This window comes from Notamacropus eugenii, chromosome 6 (genome assembly GCF_028372415.1).
Source record: "Notamacropus eugenii isolate mMacEug1 chromosome 6, mMacEug1.pri_v2, whole genome shotgun sequence".
Lineage (NCBI taxonomy): Eukaryota > Metazoa > Chordata > Mammalia > Diprotodontia > Macropodidae > Notamacropus > Notamacropus eugenii.
Window position 1 is genome coordinate 104635375 of NC_092877.1, and position 27356 is coordinate 104662730.

A 27356-nucleotide genomic window follows, 5' to 3' on the forward strand; every position below is an offset into this window, starting at 1 on the left:
TGTTTGCTGGTTGATTGACTGATTGATAGAAAATCTATTCCATTACTTCTATCCTGAGCTGCAATTAAAATTCTTTCTTCAATGGCATGATATCTGTGGATGAAAACTTCATCCTTCATTCCCTTTATGATCAAATATTTCACTAAAAGTATGTCAAGGCCTATGTTTATGTTGTCCAAGTAAAATTTTCACTTTCAAAATGGAGTTCATCGTTGGCTTGGTGTCCTTTCTTCTCTTTGTGTGGGTGAGTTTTTTTTCTCTTTTAAATTTTTAAAGCACTAGAGAGACTTAGGCTAGGGTTAAGTCATTGACCTTTTCCACCTTGTTTTTATAGCACAATAAAAATAAAACTACGGACGTAGAACCAAACATTCTGTACAATGCTACTGAGATTTCATTGAAGTTCAAAAAACAAAATCAAACAATAATATACCATTTTTGAACCTTCTTTAAAATTTTCAGTTTTTACTTACCTGACTTGGAGAATTTCTTATTCTAAATATTATTCAACAGGATAATTTTGAAAATGTATTACATTTAAATGTAAATATGCTGAAAAATTAAAGCAGTAATCATCATAAAAGGGGGAAAAGTGGGCCTTTAGCATATGTTAAGTGGAGACAACCCTGGTGCTTATGAAGTAGCACGTAAATATCCACTCGAGAACAGCTGGCACCGTGGTCTCCACTACAATATGCCATCATTAGTTGCCTGTTTCTGGAATCATGGATTTTAGGAATAAACTTTGTAGTTCAAGATGCCTAATCCAATCAGGTTTCAGGAAATACCCCTTTCTGTGCTTATCCTAGTGCAAACCATTTTAATCCTTTCCTCCATAGCCCACAGTCTTCATTTACATTGGCAAATAAATACAAAAACACATAATCCTGCACTGTACACAGTACACCTTAATAAGGAAATAAATTCCATGTATATTTGCCAAATAAATTCTTACAGTGGAAAAAAAAGGCTCTGTGCTATGTAGTGAAGCTTGCCCTCTCATGAGAAGCTGTTATGAATTCATCACCTCCATTATCCTGGAAGTCCTCCTATTTTCATTTTTAATGGTAAAATAATAGCCAATAGAAGATATGGAAACACAAGCTAAAACAAATGCAAAAATGGCTCCCAATGAGACACATCCTTCAGGACATGAATCAGAATCTTTGCACTGCCCACTTCTGGAGAAACCTGAAGGTAGCAAAGACATCCTTATTTCTTTAAGTAGTAGGGAAGCTGAATAGGAGATAACACATAGAGTGGCAGGGTATATATTTTAGTATACATAAGCCTCCTTAAAATAAAAAAATATATAAAGATATAGAGATAGATATAGATATAAAAGCTGGCTATTTTTTCTCTAATATTTAAGCCTGATAGACACATCTCAGAACATCTGAAGTAATTGGTAACATAATTAATATTAGCAAAAATTGTCAAAATCTGCTGCAACTGGATTTTTTTTTTTTTAAAAAGATGAGTAAAATCAACATGCAAAGATGCTTACAGGAATTAATTTGCTACCAAAAATACACTAAAACTTTGCATCTAATATAAAGGAATTGTTTCTATAAACCACTTCTGGACTTTCACTGTAAGCAGAAATGTGTTATCTGCTCAAAACATAAAATAAAAAAGGAATATGATGTTTTTAGTTTATAATTTTAAAAAATTACTTCTACTCACTTTTTTGTTATGTTCAAGTTATAACTTCAGATTTGCATGCTCAAAATGAAACATGGCTCACTGTACAGCTTGAAAGATAGGGGCTTTGTTAATTTCCTGATTTTAAAAATATTTTATAAATGACTATAGTGTCAAGGACGGTTACTGGATAGAAATGCTGCAAAGACAGCTGGTTTTACACGAAGGACCCGTCTAAGATTGTGATTCTTCTTTATATCCATCACTACTTCAACAAAGTTTTGGCTTTGTTTTGGGGATTTGTTTTTTTGGGGGTGGGGGGATGGACAGAGAATTTTATGTCTGGCATAATTCTGGGTACATAGTAGGTACTCAATAAATGCTATTGAATTGGATTTCAGAAAGTGAATTACAATAAATCATTGAAGGGGAAACTAATCAAACATTCGCTCAATTCAAAAGCATTGGGGTAAAAATTGATGAAAGCATCATCTGAAAATGTGGTTGATAAAGAGAGAACGTTATTAGAACCCAGATAAATCTAAGAAAACAGACTTACAAAGGTGCGCAATCTTGTTGAAATAACTCTGGGTTTGGGGGAATCAATGGGGTTTGTGTCTTGTCTGGTGATTAAACACTCACCTAAAATGTTCTGCAGCAAAGGAGACAAGTTGGGTTCTTCTGAGAAGACCACGGTCAGTGCCATCTTCACCATTTCTTCAGCGGCATCCAGATCTTTGTCAGCTGAGATTTCTCCAACAACCGAATAAATGTACACTAGCAAGATCAAAAGGTCTTCTGGGCTGTAGTCATCGCTGGTCCTCTGGCTAAAAGACTTCATGATGGGCAGCAACTGATTTAGTACATTAGACATTGAGGATTCCCCAATGCTCTGAAACAAAGAGGTAGGAATTTAAAACATCAGAGAGGCCACAAGGAGCAGAAATAATAATAATAATAATAATAATACTAACGTACTATACAAATACCTATCACTTACATCAGTAGGATTTAAGGGTTTCACACGTATTATCTCAATAGCTCTTCACTACAATCCTGTGAAATAGGAGCTATTATCATCCCCATTTTACAGATGAGGAAACTGAAAAAGAGAGTATTAATTGACTTGCCCGGGTCCACATGGCTAATAAGTGTCTGAGACAGGATTTGAACTCTGATTTTTTTGACTCCACATCCAGTGCTTTATCTACTACATCATGTACTTCCCAATCAGAAAGATCTGGGGTTGGTGGGGCTGCGTTAAGAAGGTGGAGTAACAGCAAGGACTTGCTAGCGCTCTTCCCTCAAACCCAGCCAGATGCCTGCAAAAAATGACTCTAAACAAATTCTGGAGCTGTAGAACCTACAGAACGATGGAGCGAAGCACATCTCCAGCCCAAGGCAGCCTGGAAGGTTGCAGGGAAGTGTCTATCACGCCATGCTGGGAGCAGAGCGTAGTCCAGCATGGGACGTGCCAGCACAGACAGGACCAGAGCAGGCCTTGGAGGGACTAAATCTCGGGCACCTGTGGCAGTTTCTAGACTTCATGACCTCAAAACACTGAGGACAAATTGGAAGGTCAGTGATAAAAACCTGTGGGACCTGTGAGAGAGGAGAGTGATCAGGCTCCAGCCCCAGGGCAGCACAAGGGGTGGAGGAACCCCCAGAGGAGGAGGAGCCCACAGCAGCAGCTGGGGCAGAGACAGCAACTGTTTCTAGAGCTCTAGGCCCACAGAATGTGGGGGGATCAAACAGCTGATAGTACACCCCCCAACCCTACTGGAAGCAGAGAACTACCTCAACAAAGAGCTAAAAAGTCAAGTAAATAGCTGGGAAAATGAGCAAAAACCAGAAAAAGAATCAGACTGTAGAATCTTAGTTTGGTGACAAGGAAGACCAAAGTATACAAACAGAAGACAACAAAGTCAAAGCTCCTACATCCAAAGACTCCAAGACAAATATGGATTGGTCTCAGGCCATGGAAGAGCTCAAAAAGGATTTTGAAAATCAAGTAAGAGAAGTAGAGCAAAAATTGAGAAGAGAAATGAGTGATGCCAGAAAATCATGAAAAATGAGTCAACTGCTTGATAAAGGAGACTCAAAAAAATACTGAAGAAAATAACACTGTAAGAAATAGACTAACCCAAATGACAAAAGACATCCAAAAACCCAATGAGGTCAAGAATGGCCTAAAAAAGAAGAATTTGTCAGATGGAAAAAGAAATCCAAAAGCTCACTGAAGAAAATAATTCCTTAAAGATAAGAATGGAGCAGATGACTTTATAAAAAATGAAGAAATTATAAAACAAAACCAAAGGAATGGAAAAATAGCAGACAATGGGAAATATCTCACTGGAAAAACAACTGACCTGGAAAACAGACCCAGAAGAGACAATTTAAAAATCACTGGACTACCTGAAAGTCATGATCAAAAAAGGAACCTAGGAATCATCTTTCATGAAATCATCAAGGAAAACTGCCCTGATATTGTAGAACCAGAGGGTAGAAAAGATATTGAAAGAATCCACTGATTTCCTGCCTCCTGAAAGAGATCCCAAAGGAAAACTCCTAGGAATATTGTAGCAAAATTCTAGAGCTCCCAGGTCAATGAGAAAATATTACAAGCAGCCAGAAAGAAACAATTTGAGTATTGTGGAAATACAATCAAGGTAACAAAAGATCTAGCAGCTTCTACATTAAGGCATCAGAGGACCTGGAATATGATATTTCAGAGGTCAAAGGAGCTAGGATTAAAACCAAGAATTACCTACCCAGAAAAACTGAATATAAAAGTTCAGGGGGAAAAATGGTCATTCAATGAAATAGAGGACTTCCAAACATTCTTGTTGAAAAGATCAGAGCTGAATAGAAAATCTGACTTTCAAACATAAGAATCAAGAAAAGCATGAAAATGGCTAGTTCTGGGAATCTGCACATTTTTGGTGCTTCTAAGGTGATGTGATCTGGTGAGAACTATGGTCCCTGCTCTCCTGAAGCCCCAAGTGCTAATGAGCCTTTCTGCCTTGGAATTGTGACCAGGGCCTCTGCTTCCTTATGACCAACCACAACCACTCCTCTGTTCCCTGGTACTGACACCTGGAACAGAATGCAGTAGAGTGCAGTATGCAGTATGCAGAGTGCAACTCTATGTGCAGTAGAGTTGGCAATCAGCATCAGCTACACCGGTGCCAGCAAAGGATCCCCTGCAATTTCTTTCTGACCAGTTGTCTGTGACCCCCTTATTGTCTCTAGGCTGAAAACTCCTGAAGCTGCTGCTATTATTTCAGTCCTCCATCACTACCTTCTAATCAAAAGACCTGTACCCCAAATTAAACACCTCAAAGGCATGAGAATTCCATGAAAATTTTGCCTTTCTTTGTATCCTTAGCCTTTGGCACAGAGCCTGGCACCTAGGCAGGGCTTAATAAATACATAAATATAATAAAATAATAAAAATATTTAAATAATAAAAATAGAGAAAGATCTAGGGTCCAGTCCAATATCTGACACATGCTGGCTATGCAGCCCTGTGCAATTGCCCCACGCTACTTTCTGTGATCATAAAGTGTAGAGTAACTGCTAATTTGAATCCTTAGAGGAAGTTTCTTCACTGGGAGTTCCCCACACCAAAGAAAAAAATAATCCTAAATTTTAAAAAAGGATTTACAAGAACATCTCCATTCAATAAATGTCATTTTTATACACCACATAAGCCACACACAATTGGAAATCAAATCTCTTACAGTGACTGTCCAAACTAACTTTTTTTTCTTTTGCCATGGAGAAGATATTGGCAGGAAACTAGGCATTACTACTTTTTTAAAGCATACCTCCCTCAACTGGCTAATCTGGTTGAAATCACGTTATACTTAACATTGTTTTTAAATGTGATGTTAAGAAATCAAAATTAAAAGCATAAGGATTTAAACAATGAAAATTTTGAATCTGAAATAATTTAATAGGTTCAAGATGTGAAGAAGAAGTAATGTCACAGAGTTGATTTTTTTTAATAAGTCATACAATTGAATGAGTATTGGCACCTTCAGAGACACTATGTGGGAGGGCACATTTATTTCCACTGTGTTGCCCCTGCTCAAAACATTGCTGAAACCCCTCTTTTGTAACAGATTTCAGAGCTTGCTTCATATTTTCAGGGATATTCTAAGTGGTGGCAAATACTCCTTTCAGGGTGGGTCTGATTTTTGAAAACAATCAAAAGTTATTAAAGATGGGTAATCAAGCCAGATAATACTGCCTGTGATTAAAAAAATAAGTTTTGACCACTAAGAAAAATTATTGATTTTTCTTGTATGACTCAGAAAGTGGTCTCTAAGACAGCTCCAAAAGACAAGCTTCAGAACTGCTTGCAGAACTGCTGCATCAAGTAAATAGGTATGAAGTTCCTCAAACTAATTCATTCAATAAGCACCATTCTGAAGCAGATTTGCCTGTGCAGACGACTCTCAGATATACTTGTCCAACTCCAACCTCTAGGATTTCAGTCTTGCATGTATAACTGCCTACCAGACGTCTAGAAAGGGAAGTCCTATATACACCTTAGACCTAAAGTGTCTACATTGTTACACTGTTACACTACAACAAACACAGGCGTGGAGCAAGGACACTCACTGCTCACCACTGTGTGATACCGTTCTGGAGACGCTAGCAGCAGCAACAAGAGAAGAAATCTGCCCGGGGCGACTCCCGGGCCTTCGCCTTCTACTTACCTATCCCCGGTCTTCGGATGTCTCCGGCCCCTCTCCTGGTTGGGGGAGGGGAATAAACAGGCAGAGCACCCGAAAGGAGTTGCAGCCAACAAGCTTTATTGCGTTTCTTCTCCTCCAGCTCTCGTGGTCATCCCCTTTTATTATCCCCTGTCTCCTCCCCCGTACCTCCCATGGGCAGGTGAGCTCCTCCCAAGTGCCTCCCCATGGGTGGAGCCAGCCTGTTACCAGGGCCATCCCAGTACCCCACAAGGGGGCAGGTTCGGACCCTCAGGTGTCTCACGGTCCTCACGGGGGACCCCGGTCCAGAGCTGTCCCCCAACAGAAATCAAAGTCACAAAGAGAGGAAGGGAAGATAGACAATCTCCGTTTGCTAAGGATAAAATGGTACATAGTTGGAAACATGCCAGGAAATCAGCAAACTTACTCATTGAGGCAACAGCATTAGCAAAAATGCAGGCAACGAAATAAATCCTCAAAAATCAACCCAAGAACCAATAACAGAAAGGGAAATCTTATTCCAAACAACTACAAAATACATAAAATAGTTGGGTATCAACTTACCAAAGCTCACAAAGGATTTGAATAGATTCAACTAAAGACGTAAAGAACAACTTAAACAAACAGAGGAACATTCAGTGCTCACGGCTCAGCTGTGCCAATATGGTAAAAATGAAAATACTACTGAATTAATAAACATTTTTATGCATCACCAATCAAATTACCAAAGGGGTACTGTACAGAACTTCATTCATCCTCTACACTCTTGGAGGGTCACTGTGTACCACCCAAAAGCAAAATGCTATGTCTGAAAGGATAAAATCAAAAGGGATGAGGAAAACAATAGTTTCTATGCAAAAACTAGCTGTACGACTTACTGAGAACAAACGTATCATTTTCAGAGACAACAGAGGAACAATCACTCTGAAAATATCCATCCTAGAATGATTGTCCCATCAGTAAGTTGGAATGGGGTGTATTCATGTCTTCCTTTGCTCTACAAGCTCCCAAGGAAGAGATGGTGTGTTTGGTTTGAAATCAGACAAGTGCCTACTGTGTAATAATAGCTAACATATACAAAGCATTTAATATGTGCTCTCAGGCACCATGCGAAGTCTTTTGCAAATGTTGTTTCATTTGATCCTTGTAACCACCTTGGTAATATTGCTATTATTATCTTCACTTTACAGATGAGAAAACTGAGACAAACAGGATTAAGTGACTTGCCCAGGGTCACACGGCTGGTAAGTGTCTGAGGCCACATTTGAAGGACCAGTCCTCTATCTACTGAGCCACCAAGCAGACCATATAATAGGACTGTGCTAAACGCTGGGGGACACAAAGACCCAAAAAAGTGAGTTTCTTACTTTTTGCTTTCACCTCTATCACTAATTGATTATATGGTATTAAGCATTTTTTTTCTTTTTGATCTGAACCTGTAATTCCATGGGAAGGTGAAAGAAATTGCCAATATGTAAACTCCATCTGCCAGTGCAGATCAGCAACTCCTCAGTCACTCATGATCCTAGATTCGTCTGGGACACAGAGAGGAAGTCACCTTATCGGCCTGTGTCACAGGTAGGATTCAAACATAGGTCTTTTTTATCTCAAGGTCAGCCCTTTACTCTCTATAATATATTGTTTTTCCAAAGGATTTCACCCTATCAGAGAACAGAGTTGTGAGAGCCATCTAGTCCAGCCTCTCCCTAAAGAAGCAGCTAGGTGAGGGAGTCAAAGCTACAATGCATAGAGCTCCCTGACTGTTGTCAGAAAGATCTGGGTTCAAATCCAGCCTCAGATGTTTACTAGTTATGTGACCATGTAAAAGTCATTTAGCCTCTGTTTGCCTCAGTTTCCCCATCTGTAAAATGGGGATAACAATGGCACCTACCTCCTAAGGCTGTTGTAAATATCAAATAACATAATAATTGTAAAGCACTTTATAAATTTTAAAGCTATATAACTGCTAGCTACTGTTAATATTGCTATTTAAAAGGAATTCACTCCTACAATCCCCTGGCTTGACATTGTCCAGTCTCAGCTTTTTCAGTCCCCACTCTCGAAAAGGAGGATTTTTATATATTTGTTTTTATTTTTCATATAAATTTATTTATTTCCAGTTTTCAACATTCACTTGCACAAAATTTTGAATTTCAAATTTTCTCCCCTCTTCCCCCTATCTCTACCCCAGGACAGCATGTATTCTGATTGCCCTTTCTTCCAATCTGCCCTCCCTTCTATCACCCTTCCCCATGCCCTTCTCTTCTATTTTCCTGTAGAGTAAGATAGATTTCTATATCCCATTGCTTATATATCTTGTTATATATCTTGTTTCCTAGTTGCATGTAAGAACAACCTCTAACATTCATTTTAAAATCTTTGAGTTCCACATTTTCTCCCTTCCTCCCTCCCTACCCATCCTCATTAAGAAGGCAAGTAATTCGATAAAGATTATACGTGTGGTCATGCAAAACACCTCCATAACCTGTCCCTCTACCAAAGTGTTTGCTTTCCATTATCCTTTCCCCCAGTTTGCCATCTCTTCCATTATCCCCCCCTCTTGTCCTCTTCCCCCCTGCTTTCCTGTAGGGCAAGATAAACTTCCATACCCAATTGAGTGTGTATATTATTCCCTCCTGAAGCCAAATCTGATGAAAGGAAGGCTCACTTATTTCTTCTCATATTCCCCTCCTTACCCCTCCATTTCTTGCCTCTTTTATGTGAGATGATTTACTACATTCTACCTCTCCCTTTCTCTTTCTCCTGGTACATTTCACTCAAACCTTTTCTTTTTTAGATATCATCCCTTCATATTCAGCTCACCCTGTGCCCTCTCTCTGTTTCTCTCACTGTCTCTGTTTCTCTTTGTCTTTTTGTCTCTCTATATAGATATATACATACATACATATATGTGAGTATATATATATATATATACATATGTATATACATATGAATACACACACACATATATTCCCTCCAACTATCCTGCTACTGAGAAAGGTCTCATGAGTTACAAATATAATTTTTCCATGTGGGAATGTAAACAGTTCAACTTTAATAAGTCCCTTATGGTTTCTCTTTCCTGTTCACCTTTTCACACTGCTCTTGATTCTTGTATTTGAAAGTCAAAGTTTCTATGCAGCTCTGGTCTTTTCATCAAGAATGCTTGAAAGTCCTCTATTTCATTGAATGACCATTTTTTTCCCCTGAAGTATTATACTCAGTTTTGCTCAGTAGGTGATTCTTAGTTTTAATCCCCTCTCCTTTAACTACTGGAATATCATATTCCAACCCCTCCAATTCCTTAGCATAGAAGCTGCTAAGTCCTGTGTCATCCTGATTGGATTTCCACAAAACTTGAACTATTTTTTTCTGGATGCTTATAATATTTTTTCCTTGACCTGGGAACTCTGGAATTTGGCTACAATATTCCTAGGAGTTTTCCTTCTGGGGATCTCTTTCAGGAGGTGATCAGTGGATTCTTTCTATTTCTATTTTACCCTCTGGTTCCAAAATATCAGGGCCGTTTTCCTTGATAATTTCTTGAAAGATGATGTCTAGGCTCTTTTTCTGATCATGGCTTTCAGGTAGTCCAGTGATTTTTACATCATCTCTCCTGGATCCATTTTCTAGGTCAGTTGTTTTTCCAATGAGATACTTCACATTGTCTTCTATTTTTTTATTCTTCTGGGTTTTTTTAAAAAATAATTTCTTGATTTCTCATCAAGTCATTAGCTTCCATTTGCACCATTCTAATTTTTAAAAAATTATTTTCTTCAGTGAGCTTTTGGACCTTTTTTTCCATTTGGCTCATTCTGCTTTTTAAGACATTCTTCTCCTCATTGGCTTTTTGGACCTCTTTTGCCATTTGGGTTAATTTATTTTTATAGCTGTTATTTTCTTCAGCATTTTTGGGGGGTTTCCTTTAGCAAACTGTTGACTTGTTTTTCATGATTTTCTTGCATCCCTTTCATTTCTCTTCCCAGTTTTTCCTCTACTTCTCTTACTTGATTCTCAAAATCCTTTGTTAGCTCTTCCAGAGCCTGAGACCAATTCATATTTTTCTTGGAGGCTTTGGATGGAGGAGCTTTGACTTTGTTGTCTTCTTCTGCCTATATGTTTTGATTTTCCCTGTCACCAATGATGGAAGAAAATATCTCTTCAACAAGAAAGTAAGAATCTATGGTCTATTTCTTTTCACCATTTGACTTTGGGGATTTCTTAAGCCTCTGCTTCAGTAGTGGCTGCAGCTGTCCAGAGGCTGAGGCTGGAACCAGACCACACTCCTCTCTCAGCCAGGTGAGAGGCCCTTCTCACTGACCTGAAGCTGTCTTCAGTGTTTGTGGGTGGAGAAGTCTGGAATCCACAGCAGCCCCCAGCTCACTATCTAGTCCTCTAAGGCCTGCTCCCACTCAGTCCACACCTGTGACACCAAAATGCGCTCCACTCCCAGCCTGGTGCAATAGACCCTTCCTGTAAACTTTCTAGATTGTATTGGGCTGGAAATTTGCTTCAGTCTGTCATTTTGTAGCTTCTGCTGCTCTAGAATTTGTTTAGAGTCATATTTTACAGTTTTTGAGTCATTCATTTGACTCTTTAATTCAAATTCAGAGGCATTTTTTACAGGTTTGGGGGGAGGGCTGTAGTAGGTTCATGCTTCTACTACAATCTTGGCTCCAGCCCCAAAAAGCAGGTTTCTAACACATCAAAAATCCCATGAAGTCATTTAAAATTTCCTCCAACTTTCATGGAAGGAGAGTTATTAAGGAACAAGAGAATAAAAAAAAAAATTGGGTCAGAATCCATGTTCTCAAGGTCAGAATTTAAACTTTCAGCACTCTGTTGAGGATTTATTATTATAAAGAATACTCATTCACCTATTTTAACATTTCACAAGGCTCCTGTGGGTACATTAAGATATGTACACCAACTTTATAGAAAATGTAGGTATAAAGAAATGATTTTGTTTAATTTAAGAAAGTGGAATCAGGGATGGAGCCAAATAGATAAAACTAAGAATGCTAAAATTCCTGTTTTCACAACCTGATCCTGGTGCCGACTGTGTAGACCCTTTGTTCTGACCTCTTTAAATTACTATATGGATGGGAGGTAGCAAAACAGTATCTTGTATATGCATGGCAAAGCCATGAATGGTACCAGAGGAGAGCCAAGAAATTTATAAGACATGACAGTTCTAGCCAGCATTTAGTCCCTTTTCTGATAATGGATGTAGGATTTAGAAATAAGGCTTGAGATAAGAAAAGACTTTCTGATGACATTAGGTATCCACTAATGGTACAAGCTTGGCTGATAGAAAGTGTCTTCTCACTAGAAGGACATCAGCAAAGTCTAGATGACCATCTGTGAAGAACAGGCAGAAGCTTCATCCTGGAGTTACAAAAGGGAGAGGACACTAACAGAACTTCTGTTTCTTTAACAGCATGGCAACAACCACCTTCGCACTCAGTTATCAAGAATCATGCATTGATACAGGCAGCATGGATATGCTGTTTTCTCCATTTGGAGAAGGGACTGTGGCTTGTCTCTTTGGATTCTCGGTACTTGGCACGTGACCCCTAGCACACAGTAAGTCCTTAAGACATACTTGCTGACTGAATTTTCTCATCAGCTGTGCTCTTCTGAATGAAACCAGGGTGAGAAAGAAGTCATAGAGATGGGAGAGACCTAAGAGGTCACTTAACCCAAGTAATATCTAAGCATTAATTCCCTCTATTATAGTTAGTAAAGCAATGCAGTCCTCTAGTCTCCATGTGAAGATCTTCTGTTGTTTGTTCTCCAAGAGGACCATGACATCAAGATGATGACATGACTTGCAGTTGACTTTGATTTGAGTGAGGGAGGACTGTACAAGGTCACCAACCTTACTTTCTTCTGCTGAGCCATCTGGATCCAGTGGCCTGATATTCATCAGGATGGCTGGAAATGGCCTAGGATGAGACCCTGACCCTTTCAGGCTAAGGTTTTATCAGATTCTCACTTTGAGTGAGATACACGCATTCAATGAATAGACTTCTTTAAGTAGTTGCTCAAGGGATGGCCCCTTTAATTAAAAAAAAAAAAATGTGAAGATTTACAGTGATGGAGAAAGCACTAACAACCATTGAAATCTACTCCACTTTTGGATGGTCACAAATGAAAGGTGTCCACTAATTACAACAGTAACTGATATTTTCTGATCAGTTAAACTGATATTTAAAGTTTATAAAGCACTTTCCCAACAACAGCTAAGTGAGTATATGGCATCTAGAAGTAAACACCTTAGTGAAGGTCAAACAGTCTCAGAAGAGACAATGAGTTTCCGTCCTTGCCCCGTTATAGCCCTGTAGAAATGAATGGAAAAACTCCTGGGGAAAATTCAAGTGTGGAGTGAGTGACTGTTATCCAGTTCCACTTTCTAGGATTTAAAAATGAGCAGTTTCACAACAAGATGAATTTGTAGAGATGTAATCTGGAAATCCTGAGGTTAAAGTCACTTAGAATTTCATTTCTTCCTTGCCAACAGTTAACCAGTAGGGTCGGATGAGAAGGAGAAGAAGAGAGAGAAAGAATGAGGGAGGGAGAGAAGGGGGGAGAAAGAGAGAGAGAGAGAGAGAGAGAGAGAGAGAGAGAGAGAGAGAGAGAGAGAGAGAGAGAGAAGAGAGAGAGAGAGAGAGAGAGAGAGAGAGAGAGAGAGAGAGAGAGAGAAACAACAGACACAGACAGATCTTCTAATACCTGAGATTAACCTCTAACCTCTTCATTTTAAAGCAACAGGGCTTATTGACAGGAGTGAGAAGACCAGAGCTGTGTTGACAATGATAAAACTTTCTGATTATTTTGCAGTCTGAGACTGATATTATTTTTGAACGAATCCCAATATCTTCATACAAAGAGCTCTTTGTCAGTTTCATATGGTCTTTAGGAAAGTAGTATTTTTGGTTGACGTTAAAATGACGGTGCTTAGTCAGACCTATACTTCCTGTAGAAAGGCACTATATATATATATGCATGACAGGGAAGTGAGTCATATTACACCTAGGCAGACAGTAGGACTCACAGCTTGCATTTGGGTTACACAACCACAAAGTCTGCTGGGCCAAACTATAATGGATTCTCCTATGAATGAAACTGCTGGGTGGCAGGCTCACTGTAATTTCATTTAAGACACCATCTTCCCAAATCTTTAACTAATGCCACCCCTACATAGAGAGAAAGTAGGACATTGCCTAAGTGGAATAACTGAGAGGGGTCAGAAGGTTTTTCTTAACTAAAATCTCATCTCTTCTTTCTGTCTCTGTGTCTGCCATTTTCTCTCTCTGTCTCTGTATGTGTGTCTCTGTCTCCATCTCTCTCTCTCTTTCACACACACACACACACACACACACACACACACACGCTCCATATTCTCATAGAATCTCAGTTAGAAATGACTTCATAGGCTACGCAATCCAATCCCCATCTGAACAAGGATTCCCCTTTAAAATATCACCAATAAGCAAGTGGTCATTGAACTTTTACAGGAAAATGTCAAGTGAGGAGCCAGTTTTACTCTCAGATAGGGCTGTTATCTCATCCAAGTAGTTTCTGCCTTCTTCCTCCTCCTCCTTTTCCGTTCTCATAGAGTTTAACATTGCTTCTTTGTTTTCTGTTGCACAAATTAATTTGGTGTCCTCACCACATATAGTTAAGTGCACAGGCAGAAACCTGGATAAACACTACAGGTGATTTCCCCTCCCCAAACCCTCACCCTCAATCAAGAGAAGCAACCTTAGCAAACTCCTGCTTTTGTTTATTTCATTCTTGATATCATCATGCCTGAATATCATAGAATTTAGAAGTAGAAGGGACCTAGGCAGTCATCTAGTACAATTTCCTTATTTTAAAGATAAAGAAACTGAGGCTGTAAAAGATTACGAGACTTGCCTAATATCTATCACTCATCCCCCTGCCTCCTTTAATCAATACCTTTAATCTTTATATTTTATAGCCTGGTTCTTCATTTGGCCCAGTTTTTTCTCATCAAAAGGCCTGAAAGGAATGGTGATCAAATCAGGATAATCATTTCTTCTAGAAAAGGCAAGCTAATCAATTGCCCTATGACTCAACTTTATCAATTCCCAGACCAAAACATCCTTTCCTGGCCACACAGTCCTACAGAATGTAAGCTCCTTGAAGGCGGGCGTTGTCTCTTATTACTGTCAGTTCTTAGCAGAGTGTCTGGCACATAGGAATAGGACCTATATACCTAGACCTGTATTTACTTTGGCACTGGGAACTCCTGAGGGATGAAATTCCTTCTACCAACGCAGGCTACACTTTCTTTGCAATTTACAGTCTTAGAGAATTGCCTGGAACACTGAGAAGTTAAGTGACTTCCCCAAGATCACACAGGCAGTCAGAGGTAGGATTCAGATCCAGATCTTTCTGGTCTGGAGGCCGTCTCCCTAGCCACACAAGGCAGGCAAGACAGTCTAACTAAAGCAGTAAGCGACCCTGAAAAAGAGACAGGAGTTAGCATGTGCCACGCAAATCAAGCTACCACCATCACTGGAATATCATTTTCCCCCAAAGCCAAGGGTGGGGAATCTGGGGCCTTGAGGCCACATAGGGCCTTTCTAGGTCCTTGGGTGCAGTCTTTTGACTGTGTCCAAGTTTTACAGAACAAATCCTTTTATAAAGGGGATTTGTTCTGTGAAGTTTGGATTCAGTTAAAGGGATGCACTTGAAGACCTAGAGGGCCCCATGTGGCCTTGAGCTACAGACCCTGATGGAGATAGACCAGGACCCTCAATTTAAGAGCTTTGGGAATAGCAGGGCCCCTTAAACCACCAGATCCATTTCCAGTCCAAACCTCACTGTCATCAGCTAGGAAAACAAGTCCTGTGGAGAAAAGGCCAATCATTCCTACAAAGTGCCAACCAACTGCAACACCACAGGACAGGCAAGTCAGCCTAGCTGAAACAGGGCACCCCCCTGAGGGAGAGATGAAAGCCCCTGTGTGACCCCCAACATCCCTTTGACCACCCTCTCTCCCCAGATCCTTATGAGGACAGCTCAGGTCCCTAAACCCAACACTGGGAATAGCAATGCAGCCACAACTCTGTGGCTGTGTAACTCAGATGCAGTTACCATCCTGGGACTCAAGGCCTCTGGAGTACAGCCTGGTGACTGTTCCTACAGGCTCTACAGTCACGGCTGCTGAAGACCCAGAAAAGAAAGCTCTTGCCACCAAAGTCCTTAGTGCCATCATGTGGTTCTGCATCAGAAATGACAGTAAAGGGCAGGACTGGCCTTTCTGTCTGATTTGCAACTGAAACCTTTCATGTGTGTTGTCTCCCCTATTAAATGAGAGCAGGAACTGTCTGGCTTTTCTATTTGTATCCGAATATCAGAGAAATTGCAGGTCTAGACTACCTCCCTCACCACCCACTAGAGGGTACAGCCCTAAAGGAGTGAGGTGAAAGTTTAACTGGAGAGAAAAGTGAAAAAGCCCAGAGAAGGAACATCAGTGAATAGCCCTGGAGGGCAAAAGAAGAGTGAAAAGGCTCTGGACATCTATGGGAACGTAGCTCATAAGGGAAGTTCAGCAGAAAAGGACTCAGGCAGCAGAGGGGATGCCAAAAATAACCTTTAGCTCCTTTAAACTTGCGCCTGAAACTAGCCATGCCCACAGTCACACACTTTTTACTCTTTGGTAACACTCATTAAGCCCAGTACTTCACAGAACAACTTTGACCATAAAAATTAAGACAATAAGAAATTTCTCTCGTCATGAGGGTAACTGAAGATACATCATTGGCAGTTTACTGTATATCTGCTTTATGACCAGCACTGAGTTACCTATTGTTGGTGTATAAAGGAGAAAAAAAAAAGAAACTTTTTTTGGATCTGGCCAATGTAGGAATTTATTTTGCTTAAAACTATGCCTATTAGTTAGACTGTTTATTGGTTTATTTATTTTTCCATGTATTTCTCCAGAGAGAAAATATATATTTTGTTAATTTAAAAAATGCTTTTAATTTTTAAAACTCAAATGCTACAGAAAGTTGAAGAAAAAAATCACTGGATTTCAGGATTAGAAGGTGATCACAGAAAATGAGGAGAGGAGAGGAAAGGAGTGGGGAAGGGATGGGAGGGGAGGGGAAGGGAGTTTTGAAGGGACAATGTTGTGGGACAATGTTATCAGGGGAAGGCGGGGCAAGAAGCAAGACAAAAGGTTAGAGCAGAGGATAACGCCAAGGTTGTGAACTAGACTGACCAGATGGATAGTGACGGTTGTTGTGTTCATCCTTTGTTTTCAAGGAAGATCATGACATCAGAGGAAGGAAGGAGGGAGGGAACGAGGGAAAGAGGGAGGGAGAAAGGGAGGGAAGGAAGGACATCTAGCCAGTAAACCCCAAAGGAAAGGGAGAGGAAGACAGAAGGGAGAGCATAAGCTGAGTTAGCCAGCTAGCTGGATCCCCACTCAGGCAGCTCAGTCTACTCGCAGGTTGTGTTCATCCTTCGTTTTTGAAGAGGACCATGACATCAGAGAAATGATGACATGACTTGCACTTGACTTTGTTTTGAGTGAGGGGAAGCTGTGCAAGGTCACCAGCCTCTGGATGGATAGTGATATATTTAAGAGAAACAAGGAAATACATAGAAGATGGTAGCTTTCAGGAAATAAAATGTTCTATTTGGGGCCCATTGAATTTGAGATGCCTGAAGAATACATGAGTTAGGAAAGGTGGGCAAGATGGCTGCAAGGGTTCAAATTGGGGCAACTGGGATGGGAGGCTTAAACTGAGCATGGTGTGGGCACAAGGAATGATGAAAACAATGAGGTGTTATTTGGCATGGCTTAAAAAGACACAGAAGGTATAGCAGCCTGGCATTTGCCATTACAAGAAAGTTATGTCTAGGCAAGCCCCCTCATATCTAACATCCATGTATCATCTTGAGTTCAGTCAATTCTACCAAACTCAAGTCTTAGGATTCTCAGCATATGTTCTTGGTTTCACCCCCTTTGCTAGTAGCATCCTTAGCACTGGCTGTCATTTCTCCTGAAGCACCTGACTACTAACACACTTCCACTCTCAGGCCACAGCCTCTCTAGTCCTAGGAACAGGACATGAAAGAATTACAGGGTAAAACATGGGATATGTATTTTTAAAAACTGAGACAGTTGAAGAGGGACAGCCCCAATATAGAAGGGAGGAAAAGAAAACATCTCTGTCTGTGGCACATTGAGGCATATCCACACAGTCATTCCTGGCTAGACCCTGTTTCAAATGGAATGTTCAGACCTCAATGTTTCCAGAAGCCTCCCCCACCTCCAGGTGTTTGGAACAGTCTACTACTTCATATTCATGTTGCAGAGAATTCCCGAAGGGTGAGAGAGATGGGAATGGATTCTATAAAATATCTTCCCCATCACATATGCCATTATAACAATTTATTTCTATTGTGTGCTAGGAGAAAGAGGAAAACATACGTAAAAATTCTTGTTAGAGACCAGTGTATTTGGTGAAGCAGCCACAGAAGACTACACAGACAGAAGTCCCCTGTGCTTGCTCTGGTCCACCTACATTTACCTTATGCTAAAGGGAGAAGGAAAGTCCTCGTTTTCAAAGAAGGAAAAGACTAACTACTTTCATTTGTTATAATAAATTGTTCAGTATAAAACACATACATGCCTTTTCAGGATATGAACTTTGGGGGAAATGTTTTTTTCCTATCTCTTGGGAAATGATGTTACACTCACAGTGCTTCAAACAGAGCTGCCAAGTTGAAGAGGCTATTTTCTGTAAACAGGCAAGCTGGGCTGGAACTTGCAATGAAAGAAGAGACAAGGCACCTCTTCGAAGGACAGAGAAGAACTCCACAGGGGGGCTGAGAAATGTGCCTCCAACAAAGCTCGCTAGCTGGTGGTCATTCTCCAGCCATCTTGAATGATTTAAGGCTTCTCTTTGCCATTCTATCATCAATCAATTACAATGATTGAACAGACCCTAAAAACACAAGTTTTTAAAATGTAACTATCCGTGACCTAAATTTCCTGCTGGTTATGTTGGTCCCAGGTTTGTCTATCATCAAGGGAGCCAATAAAAATAATAAAAACAGGTCAATGCTAAGCTTTCCAAAGCCTCCATAAAAACATTCACACTCATTGCGCCAACAGGAGCCAACTCAATTTACTCTCCTTTGGTCCCGTTCCTCACAAGTGCTAATTCTAATAACAGTACATTCCTTCCCAAAAGATCGAATATTAGAGGAAGATTTTCTTCTTTTTCCTCTTCAATCCTGGCCTAAACAACAATTTTGCAACTCTCAGTAGACAAATTAAATGATGTCACTGCTGACTTCAGCAAAGGGTTTGCATTTTGGCAGCTTGGGGGGATATATGAGAAGGCAGAAATATAAATTGCAGTTGCCCCAGTGGTGAATGTGATATTCGGCTTCCCAAGGTGTGCTGGAATTTAACTTCAAGGATCTAAAGGACAAAGAAAAATGACTGCTTAGTCAAGGGGAAAGGGGTAGTCAAGGAAAGAAAGAAAGGAAGAATAAGAGGTTCTGGGGATGAAAAAGGCAAGCCTAAATCAGACATTAAAATCAGAACAAAGCAATCTGAAGTGATATTTCAACATATTCCCTATCATTTGATGAAGGAGTGAGGATGAGATGAGAGCTGGGCTGGCAAAGGGCTTCCTAAACTTCTCCTTTATTACAGCAACTTATAATACTGACATTTTGATTCAGCCACCTAGAAGAGTCTCACAGCTGGGATCTGTTTTCTAAAACCTGTAAGAGCTATAGGGTTGGGGAAAGGGCCCAGGAGCCTCTTCTGGCAAATGGCAAAACAAAGCTTTCAGTTCTCTGCTTGAGAAAGAGGCCCTGAACTCACTCACACTCTCTCTCTCTCTCTCTCTCTCTCTCTCTCTCTCTCTCTCTCTCTCTCTCTCTCTCTCTCTCTCTCTCTTCATCCACCTCCCAATGTTTTATTGATACTTTTTTACACTGTTGTCATTTTCTGAAAACCCAACATCCCATGACAAAACCCTCACTCCCTTATTACAAAGAAGTACAGTTAAATCAAAATACTAATCATGTCTTACAATAGGTACTTCCCTCTATATCTGTAATGTACAACTTCTGCACTGATACAAAAATGGTATGTTTCATCAGAACTTCCCTCAAGTTCACTGTTCTTTGCACCAGTCCAAATTCAGATTGTCTTTCAGGGTTGTCTTCCTCTGCATTATGATGGTCACTGTATACACTGTTCTCTTGGTTCTACTTTCTTCATTAGTTCACAGAAATCTTTCCAAGTTTCTTTATATTCTCCTTATGACAAACTTTTTTTTCCAATTCAATAAAGAATAAACGTATTCTATTTTTAAAGGAGGAAGGAGGGCTAGAAGAGATCAATTAACAATACACACAAAAATGATCTTCAAAGAGGGAATTTTTAACACCAAGATGCCCCTTTCAAGATAAAAATCACTACTTACAAAAAAACACATTACTAGGATTAGTATGGAGGTAAATCTTTCACTTCTTAAAGGAAGGGACCATCTAACTAACACAGTGACTTCCTCTCTTCCAACAAGAAGGAATCACATTTTGGTTTATGACCAGAACTGTTTTATAAGCTGTGAAGTATTTTAAAATGTAAGGTATTATTAACATAGATGACTGAGGCCATGCTATGCCTCCACTGAGCAACTACATATTTTGTAGTTGTGTCAAAATCAAATAAAAAAAGGTTCCTGATGGTCACACATTGACTTATAAAAGCACAAATTAATATTACCTATGTCTTATTGTATTTTTATTAATTTTGTTAAACATTTCCCAATGACATTTTAATAGGGTTCAGACCACACTTCGGAGTTTTGTGGGCCTTGAATCTGACACTTCTATTTTCAAGGTAATCTAGTCCTACCTATTCACTCTGAGGGTGAGATGCAGAAAAGGGAACAACTTCCCTGAGGTCACACAGATAAATTGACAAGGCATAGGTTTGTTTTTCTAACTCCAAATCTGCCATTCTTCCCAATTCACTTGAGTTCCAACAGAACTAGAAACACTCAGTGGAAAAATCTGACTGAGGTCAAGAGTGGATAAGAGAAGCATTAGTTTCTGACAGTTAGATTCTGACATCTAGAAGTCACCAAATTCAATATTCCCTTATTTGAGATACTACATCATTTACCCCAGTTCTACCTCTCTTTACATTAACAGTAGGTCTCTGCCCAAGCTCTACTTAATGGCTGGCTTAGAGTGATTATCAATAATAATAGTTTCTCTTTCCCTTCCAGTTTGATTTAGTTTTTTTTTCTGCTCATTGAAAAGGCCATTCCCTGACTACTTCTTAAAGAGGCCTATTCACTGAAAGGGCGTTACCTCCCTCTAAGTGAGTAATTGAAAAGGCCTAGCCTAAAAGGCCAAGGTCTCCCAGTGCATCCTGAGCCATCTCCAGTCATCCTGATGAATATATGGTCACTGGACCCAGATGGCTCAGGAGGAGAGAGTGAGGCTGGTGATCTTGCATAGCCCTCCCTCACTCAAAACAAAGTCAAGTGCAAGTCATGTCATCATTTCTCTGATGTCATGGCCTTCCTTGAAAATGAAGGATGAATACACACACACACACACACACACACACACACACACACACACACACACACACACACACACACACACACACACACACACACACACACACACACCCATGTAATAAACTGTAGAATTAGAAGGGCCCGAAGAGGCCCTCTAGTCCAAATTAACCCTGATCAAAAATCCATCCTACAACACAAAGCAGCAAGTGTTCATCTAGCTTTCACTTTAAGATTTCTAGTGAAAGACAATCCCGTAACTACTGAGGCAGCTTATTCCATTTTTTGATGGCTCTAATTATCCATGAGTTATTCCTTTAAACAAGTCTAATTTGCTCCTTAGAAAAATAGGTGGAAGCTCTCTAGTTTTTTAGTTCTGTCCACCAGGGCCAAGCAAAACAAGCCTGATCCTGCATACAAGTAATTGTTATTCAAATACTTGAAGATAGCTGGCATCTCTATCTCAAGTCTTTTCTTCTCTAGGCTAAGAATAGCTCAATTTCCTTTGCTCCATTTGTATATAGCATGATCTCAAAGCCTTTCCCTCTCCTGGTCACCAAGTTCCAACTTATCAATGTCCTTCCTAAAATGCAGTACCCCAGAAGGAATTCAATATTTTACATGGATCTGACAGCAGAACTATAATCCTCCCAGGTCCTGAATAAGCTACCTCTTAATGCAGTCCAAGATGCCATTCATTTTCTTAGCTGTCTGTTATACTGTTGGCTCACAGGGAGCTTGCTAAATGGCCTGGATCATTTTCAGATGAACTGCTATCTAGTCACATCTCTCCCATCACGTTTGTGAAGTTGATTTTTTGGATGTACAGGTATTTGGATTTTTTTCAATTATCAAAGGTTGATAACTGAAAAAAAAAACTAAAAATGGAAAGCAAAACTCACATAAGAAAGAAGCATGGTCAAATAAAACAACTTTCCATGTTAAGCATGTCCAAAAATGTGTCCTTATTTTATATTAATTCATCATCCCTCTATCATGAGACGGAGCATTCTTCTTCACTGGTGCTTTAGAATTGTGATGGATCATTCAGAATTCTTGAGTTATTCAGAATTATTGATTCTTAAAAATGTTAATGGTATAGTATAATTGTTCTGGTTCTGCTCACTTAATTTCATATCAGTTCATACAAATCTTTCCAAGTTTCCCTGAAATTATATCTAAAGAGCAAACAGAGATCCTTCTCTCAATGATTTTAATTCCTGATTTCTCATTGCACTCAATCTATACTATGAAATTTTGGCACTTTTTTTGATGTGATGATAGCTCCAGGAAATTTTTAAAGTCTGGTCCTGTTCAGGTGAAAACATTTCATCATTCAAGATTTGAGGATCTGGTATGCTTTATATAATAACTTTTAGATTACTTTGGATTTATGTGATATGAAGTTTTAAGGGGAACAGAGTAGGGAGACTACACAGGCAGCAAAAATGAATTATCTTGAATCATTTCACTGAAATTTGATGGAATTAACAGACATCTGCCTTAAAAATTAAATACCAGATTATTTAGTCATTCAAAATATAGAATGTTTCTGCATATGATCTAAACATGGCAGACGACTCTTCTTAAAAAGTTACAAATTAGCAATTTTCTATTTTTCTCTCAAATTCTAAGTCAGGAAGACCTGAGTTCAATTCTGGCCTCAGACAATTACTAGCTGTATGACCCTGGGCAGGTCACTTAACCCTGATTGCTTCAGTTTCCTCATCTGTAAAACGAGCCAGAGAAGGAAATGACAAACTCCTCTAGTATCTTTGCCAAGAAACCCCAAATGGGGCGGGTCACAAAGAGTCGGACATGACTGAACAACAACACAACACAACAATACTCTAAGGCTGCAAGTGGCAAACCTAGCATTGGCAATTCTATATATCAATGAGAAGGAAAAGCCCAGGCATGTCTCTACCGAGAGAGGCTCCACTATAATATTATACTTAGGTTACTAATAGAGTATTGGGTTTCAATCTAAATTTTCCCATTTTAAATGGGAGAATGATAGTTTCTGGCAAGGTCTAAAAGATATATTAGACTCCTTGTCCTCACGTAGGCTCCTTGAGGGCAGGGAATATCTTTTACCTTTCTTTTATATTCTAAGCACTTAGCACAGCGGCTGGCACATGCTTAATAAAAGCTTACTGACTGACTGAATGACATTACCAGACAAATACTATAGTTGAAGATCTAGAAATATTTAACCTGGAAAAAAGACATCTTGAATTAGTGGGGGAAAGATGCAGATGAAATCATAACTGTATTCAATTATTCTAATAATTATGTTGAAGTAATACACACACAGATGTATATATAGTATTAATCCAAAGGGGAAGAAATTTCTAATAATTAGAACTGCCTACCAATAAAATGAGAGGAGTCAAAAAGGGGTAAGGTCTTCAGTGATGAATAGAAAGAAGGATTAGATAGCCTCTAAGGGTCCCTTGGAATTTTTCTTCTTAGTTTTCATTGATATTTATTGTTTTTATATCACAAATTTCTCCTAGTATTCCTATCTTTTCCCATCCCATAAATCCATCTATACAAGAAATTATTTTTTTTAATTTATTTATGTATTTCACTTTTAACATTCATTTTCACAGAATTTTTGGGCTCCAAATTTTCTCCCCCCTTGTCCCCTCCCCCCACCCCAAAACACCGAGCATTCCAATTGCCTCCATCACCACTCCGCTCTCTCCTCCATCATTCCTCTCTGCCTTTGTCTCCATCCTCTCCTCTGTCTTGTTGGGCCAAATAACTTTCTATACCCCTTTACCTGTATTTCTTATTTCCTAGCGGCAAGAACAGTACTTGGCAGTTATTCCTAAAACTTTGAGTTCCAACTTCTTTTCCTCCCTCCCTCCCCACCCCCTCCCTTTGGAAGGTAAGCAATTCAATATAGGCCAAATCTGTGTAGTTTTGCAAATGACTTCCATAATAGTCGTGTTGTATAAGACTAACTATATTTCCCTCCATCCTATCCTGCCTCGAATTACTTCTATTCTCTCTTTTGATCCTGTCCCTCCCCATGAGTGTCAACCTCAAATTGCACCCTCCTCCCCATGCCCTCCCTTCCATCGTCCTCCCCATCCTGTTTATCCCCTTATCCCCCACTTTCCTGTATTGTAAGATAGGTTTTCATACTAAAATGAGTGTGCATTTTATTCCTTCCTTTAGTGGAATGTGATGAGAGTAAACTTCATGTTTTTCTCTCACCTCCCCTCTTTTTCCCCAAATTAAAAAAGTCTTTTGCTTGCCTCTTTTATGAGAGATAATTTGCCCTATTCCATTTCTCCCTTTCTCCTCCCATATATTTCTCTCTCGCTGCTTGATTTCATTTTTATTTAAGGTATGATCCCATCCTATTCAATTCACTCTGTGCACTCTGTCTCTATGTGTGTGTGTGTGTGTGTGTGTGTAATCCCACCCAGTACCCAGATACTGAATAGTTTCAAGAGTTACTAATATTGTCTTTCCATGTAGGGATGTAAACAGTTCAACTTTATAAGTCCCTTATGACTTCTCTTTGCTGTTTACCTTTTCATGCTTCTCTTCATTCTTGTGTTTGAAAGTCAAATTTTCTTTTTAGCTCTGGTCTTTTCATCAAGAATGCTTGAAAGTCCTCTATTTCATTGAAAGACCAATTTTTCCCCTGAAGTATTATACTCAGTTTTGCTGGGTAGGTGATTCTTGGTTTTAGTCCTAGTTCCTTTGACTTCTGGAATATCTTATTCCATGCCCTTCAATCCCTTAATGTAGAAGCTGCTAGATCTTGTGTGATCCTGATTGTATTTCCACAATACTTGAATTGTTTCTTTCTAGCTGCTTGCAACATTTTCTCCTTGACCTGGGAATTCTGGAATTTGGCCACAATATTCCTAGGAGTTTCTCTTTTTGGATCTTTTTCAGGTGGTGATCGGTGGATTCTTTCAATATTTATTTTGCCCTCTGGTTCTAGAATCTCAGGGCAGTTTTCCTTGATAATTTCATGAAAGATGATGTCTAGGCTCTTTTTTTGATCATGGCTTTCAGGTAGGCCCATAATTTTTAAATTGTCTCTCCTGGATCTATTTTCCAGGTCAGTTGTTTTTCCAATGAGATATTTCACATGATCTTCCATTTTTTCATTCTTTTGGTTTTGTTTTGTGATTTCTTGGTTTCTCATAAAGTCATTAGCCTCCATCTGTTCCATTCTAATTTTGAAAGAACTATTTTTTTCAGTGAGCTTTTGAATCTCCTTTTCCATTTGGCTAATTCTGCTTTTGAAAGCATTCTTCTCCTCATTGGCTTCTTGAACCTCCTTTGCCAATTGAGTTAGCCTATTTTTCAGGGTGTTATTTTCTTCAGCATTTTTTTGGGTCTCCTTTAGCAGGGTGCTGATCTGCTGTTCATACTTTGCTTGCAAGTCTTTTATTGCTCTTCCCAGTTTTTCCTCCAGTCCTCTAAAATAACTTTCAAAATTTTCTGAGCTCTTTTTGAGCTTTTCCCAGGTCTGATCCCATTTAGTGGGCTGGGATACAGAAGTCCTGACTTCCTTCTCTTTCCCTGATGGTGAGCACCACTGTTCCTCATCAGAAAGGAGGGGAGCAGAAACCTGCTCACCAAGAAAGTAACCCTCTATAGTCTTGGTTTTTTTCCCTTTTCTGGGCATTTTCCCAGCCAGTGACTTGACCTCTGAATATTCTCCTCACACCCACCTCACCTCCTGATCCTCCCAGCCAGAGCTTGGGGTCTGAGATTCAAATGCTGCTTCCCAGCCTCAGGGCTTTGGGCGGGGGCAGAGCTGCTATTCAGTGTGAGATCAAGTTCAGCTGCCCAGGTGGGGACAGGGCTGCCTCTCGGGCTCAGTTCCCTCAGGGGGTTTATGCAGAGACCTTCAACAATGGATCCAGGCTCCTGCCTGCTTGGGGAGCCCTGGTCTGCTCCCACCTCTGCTGGTGCCTCCCGAGGGGGCCTGAGTCATGGGGGCTCCACACGCCCCTCTCGACCCGCCAAAGAGACCCTCTCACTGACCCTTGTCACCTGTGGGTGGAGGGACCCGCGCGGCTGCTGGAGATTCTGTCCCTGAAGCCTGCTCAGATCTGCTCCCCTGCTCAGATCTGCTCCTCTCAGCACTGGGCGGCCCCGGCAGGGCTGTGCTCGGCTCCCAGTCCACGGCGCGAAGAACCTTTTGTGAGAGGTTTTCAGGCTCTCTGGAACAGAAATCTTGTCCGCTCCGCTGTTATGTGGGTTCTCCTGCTCCCGAATTTATTGGCAGCTCTTTTCTACAGATATTTCATGGGCTGTGGGTTCGGAGATAGCGTATTTGTGTGTTTCTACACCGCCATCTTGGCTCTGCCCCCACAAGAAATTATTTTTTAAAAGACAAGAAAAAAATCAGCAAAGCTGATCAATACACATCAAAAAAAATCTGAAAATCTATGCAATGCTCCACATCCATGGACTTCCCATTTTTGTTAAGGGGAAGAAGGTGTCTTTCCTATTTCTTTCTTGGAGCCATGGTTATTCTTGGTTATTCTACAGTATTTTTGACTGCTTTTAGTTGCTGTTCCTTAATATTTAATGTTGTTGCACTCAGTGTAAAATTGTTTTCTTGGTTCTGCTTACTTTTCTCTGCACCGATTCATACAGGTTTTTCCATGCTTCTCTGTATTCATCATATTCACTGTTTCTTACAGCACAATAATATTCCATTAAATTCATGCAGTATAATTTGTTCAGCAATTCCCCAATCAATGGATAACTATTTTGTTTCTAGTTCTCTATCACAAAAAGGTAATACTGTAAGTATTTTGGTGTATATAGAAACTTTGTTATCAATAACTTCCTTGGGACACATTCATGGTAGTGAAATGTTTGTGCCATAGTGTATGGACTAATTTTCAATGCATCTTTGATTCCAAAGTGGACTATCTGAACCTTTGGAAAATCAATTTTTTCCACTTAATCAATTTCCAGTATGCATCAAATAAGACAGTTCTGTGTTAAGTAAACCTGATGAAAATTGTTTCATTCAGTAACTTAAATGGCATTTTTGTGAACAGAGAAATGTGGACTAGATATGAGTCAAAATACATATATTCATAGTTGGCTGGTCAATGACACAAAAAAACAAACAAGCATTGAATAAGAGAATGGTGTCAGTCTAAAAGGAGATTCTTAATGATGCCCCATCACAGGGTATGATCCTTCACTCTTGTCCTGTGGCACGATATTGTTAGGAATTGTTTAGCATGATGACTGCAATTAAACATCAGTTAAAAGCTTGCTATGGGGCCTTGTAGTACAATGACGAGAGTGCTGGAAATGGAGTCAGGAAGATGCAGGCTCAGATCTTTCTCCTGACACTTCTCAGCTGCTTCAATCTGAGTTTCAG

At 39.8% G+C, this 27356-nt stretch overlaps 1 protein-coding gene across 1 annotated transcript in view; it reads right to left on the reverse strand.

Moving 5' to 3' along the window:
- Positions 1-27356, reverse strand: part of SCFD2 (sec1 family domain containing 2) — a 423131-nt gene that overhangs the window by 249758 nt on the left and 146017 nt on the right. The window contains exon 5 of the mRNA XM_072620771.1: positions 2287-2536. Coding sequence (XP_072476872.1) covers positions 2287-2536 — 250 coding nt within the window. The remainder of the gene's footprint in view (positions 1-2286; positions 2537-27356) is intronic.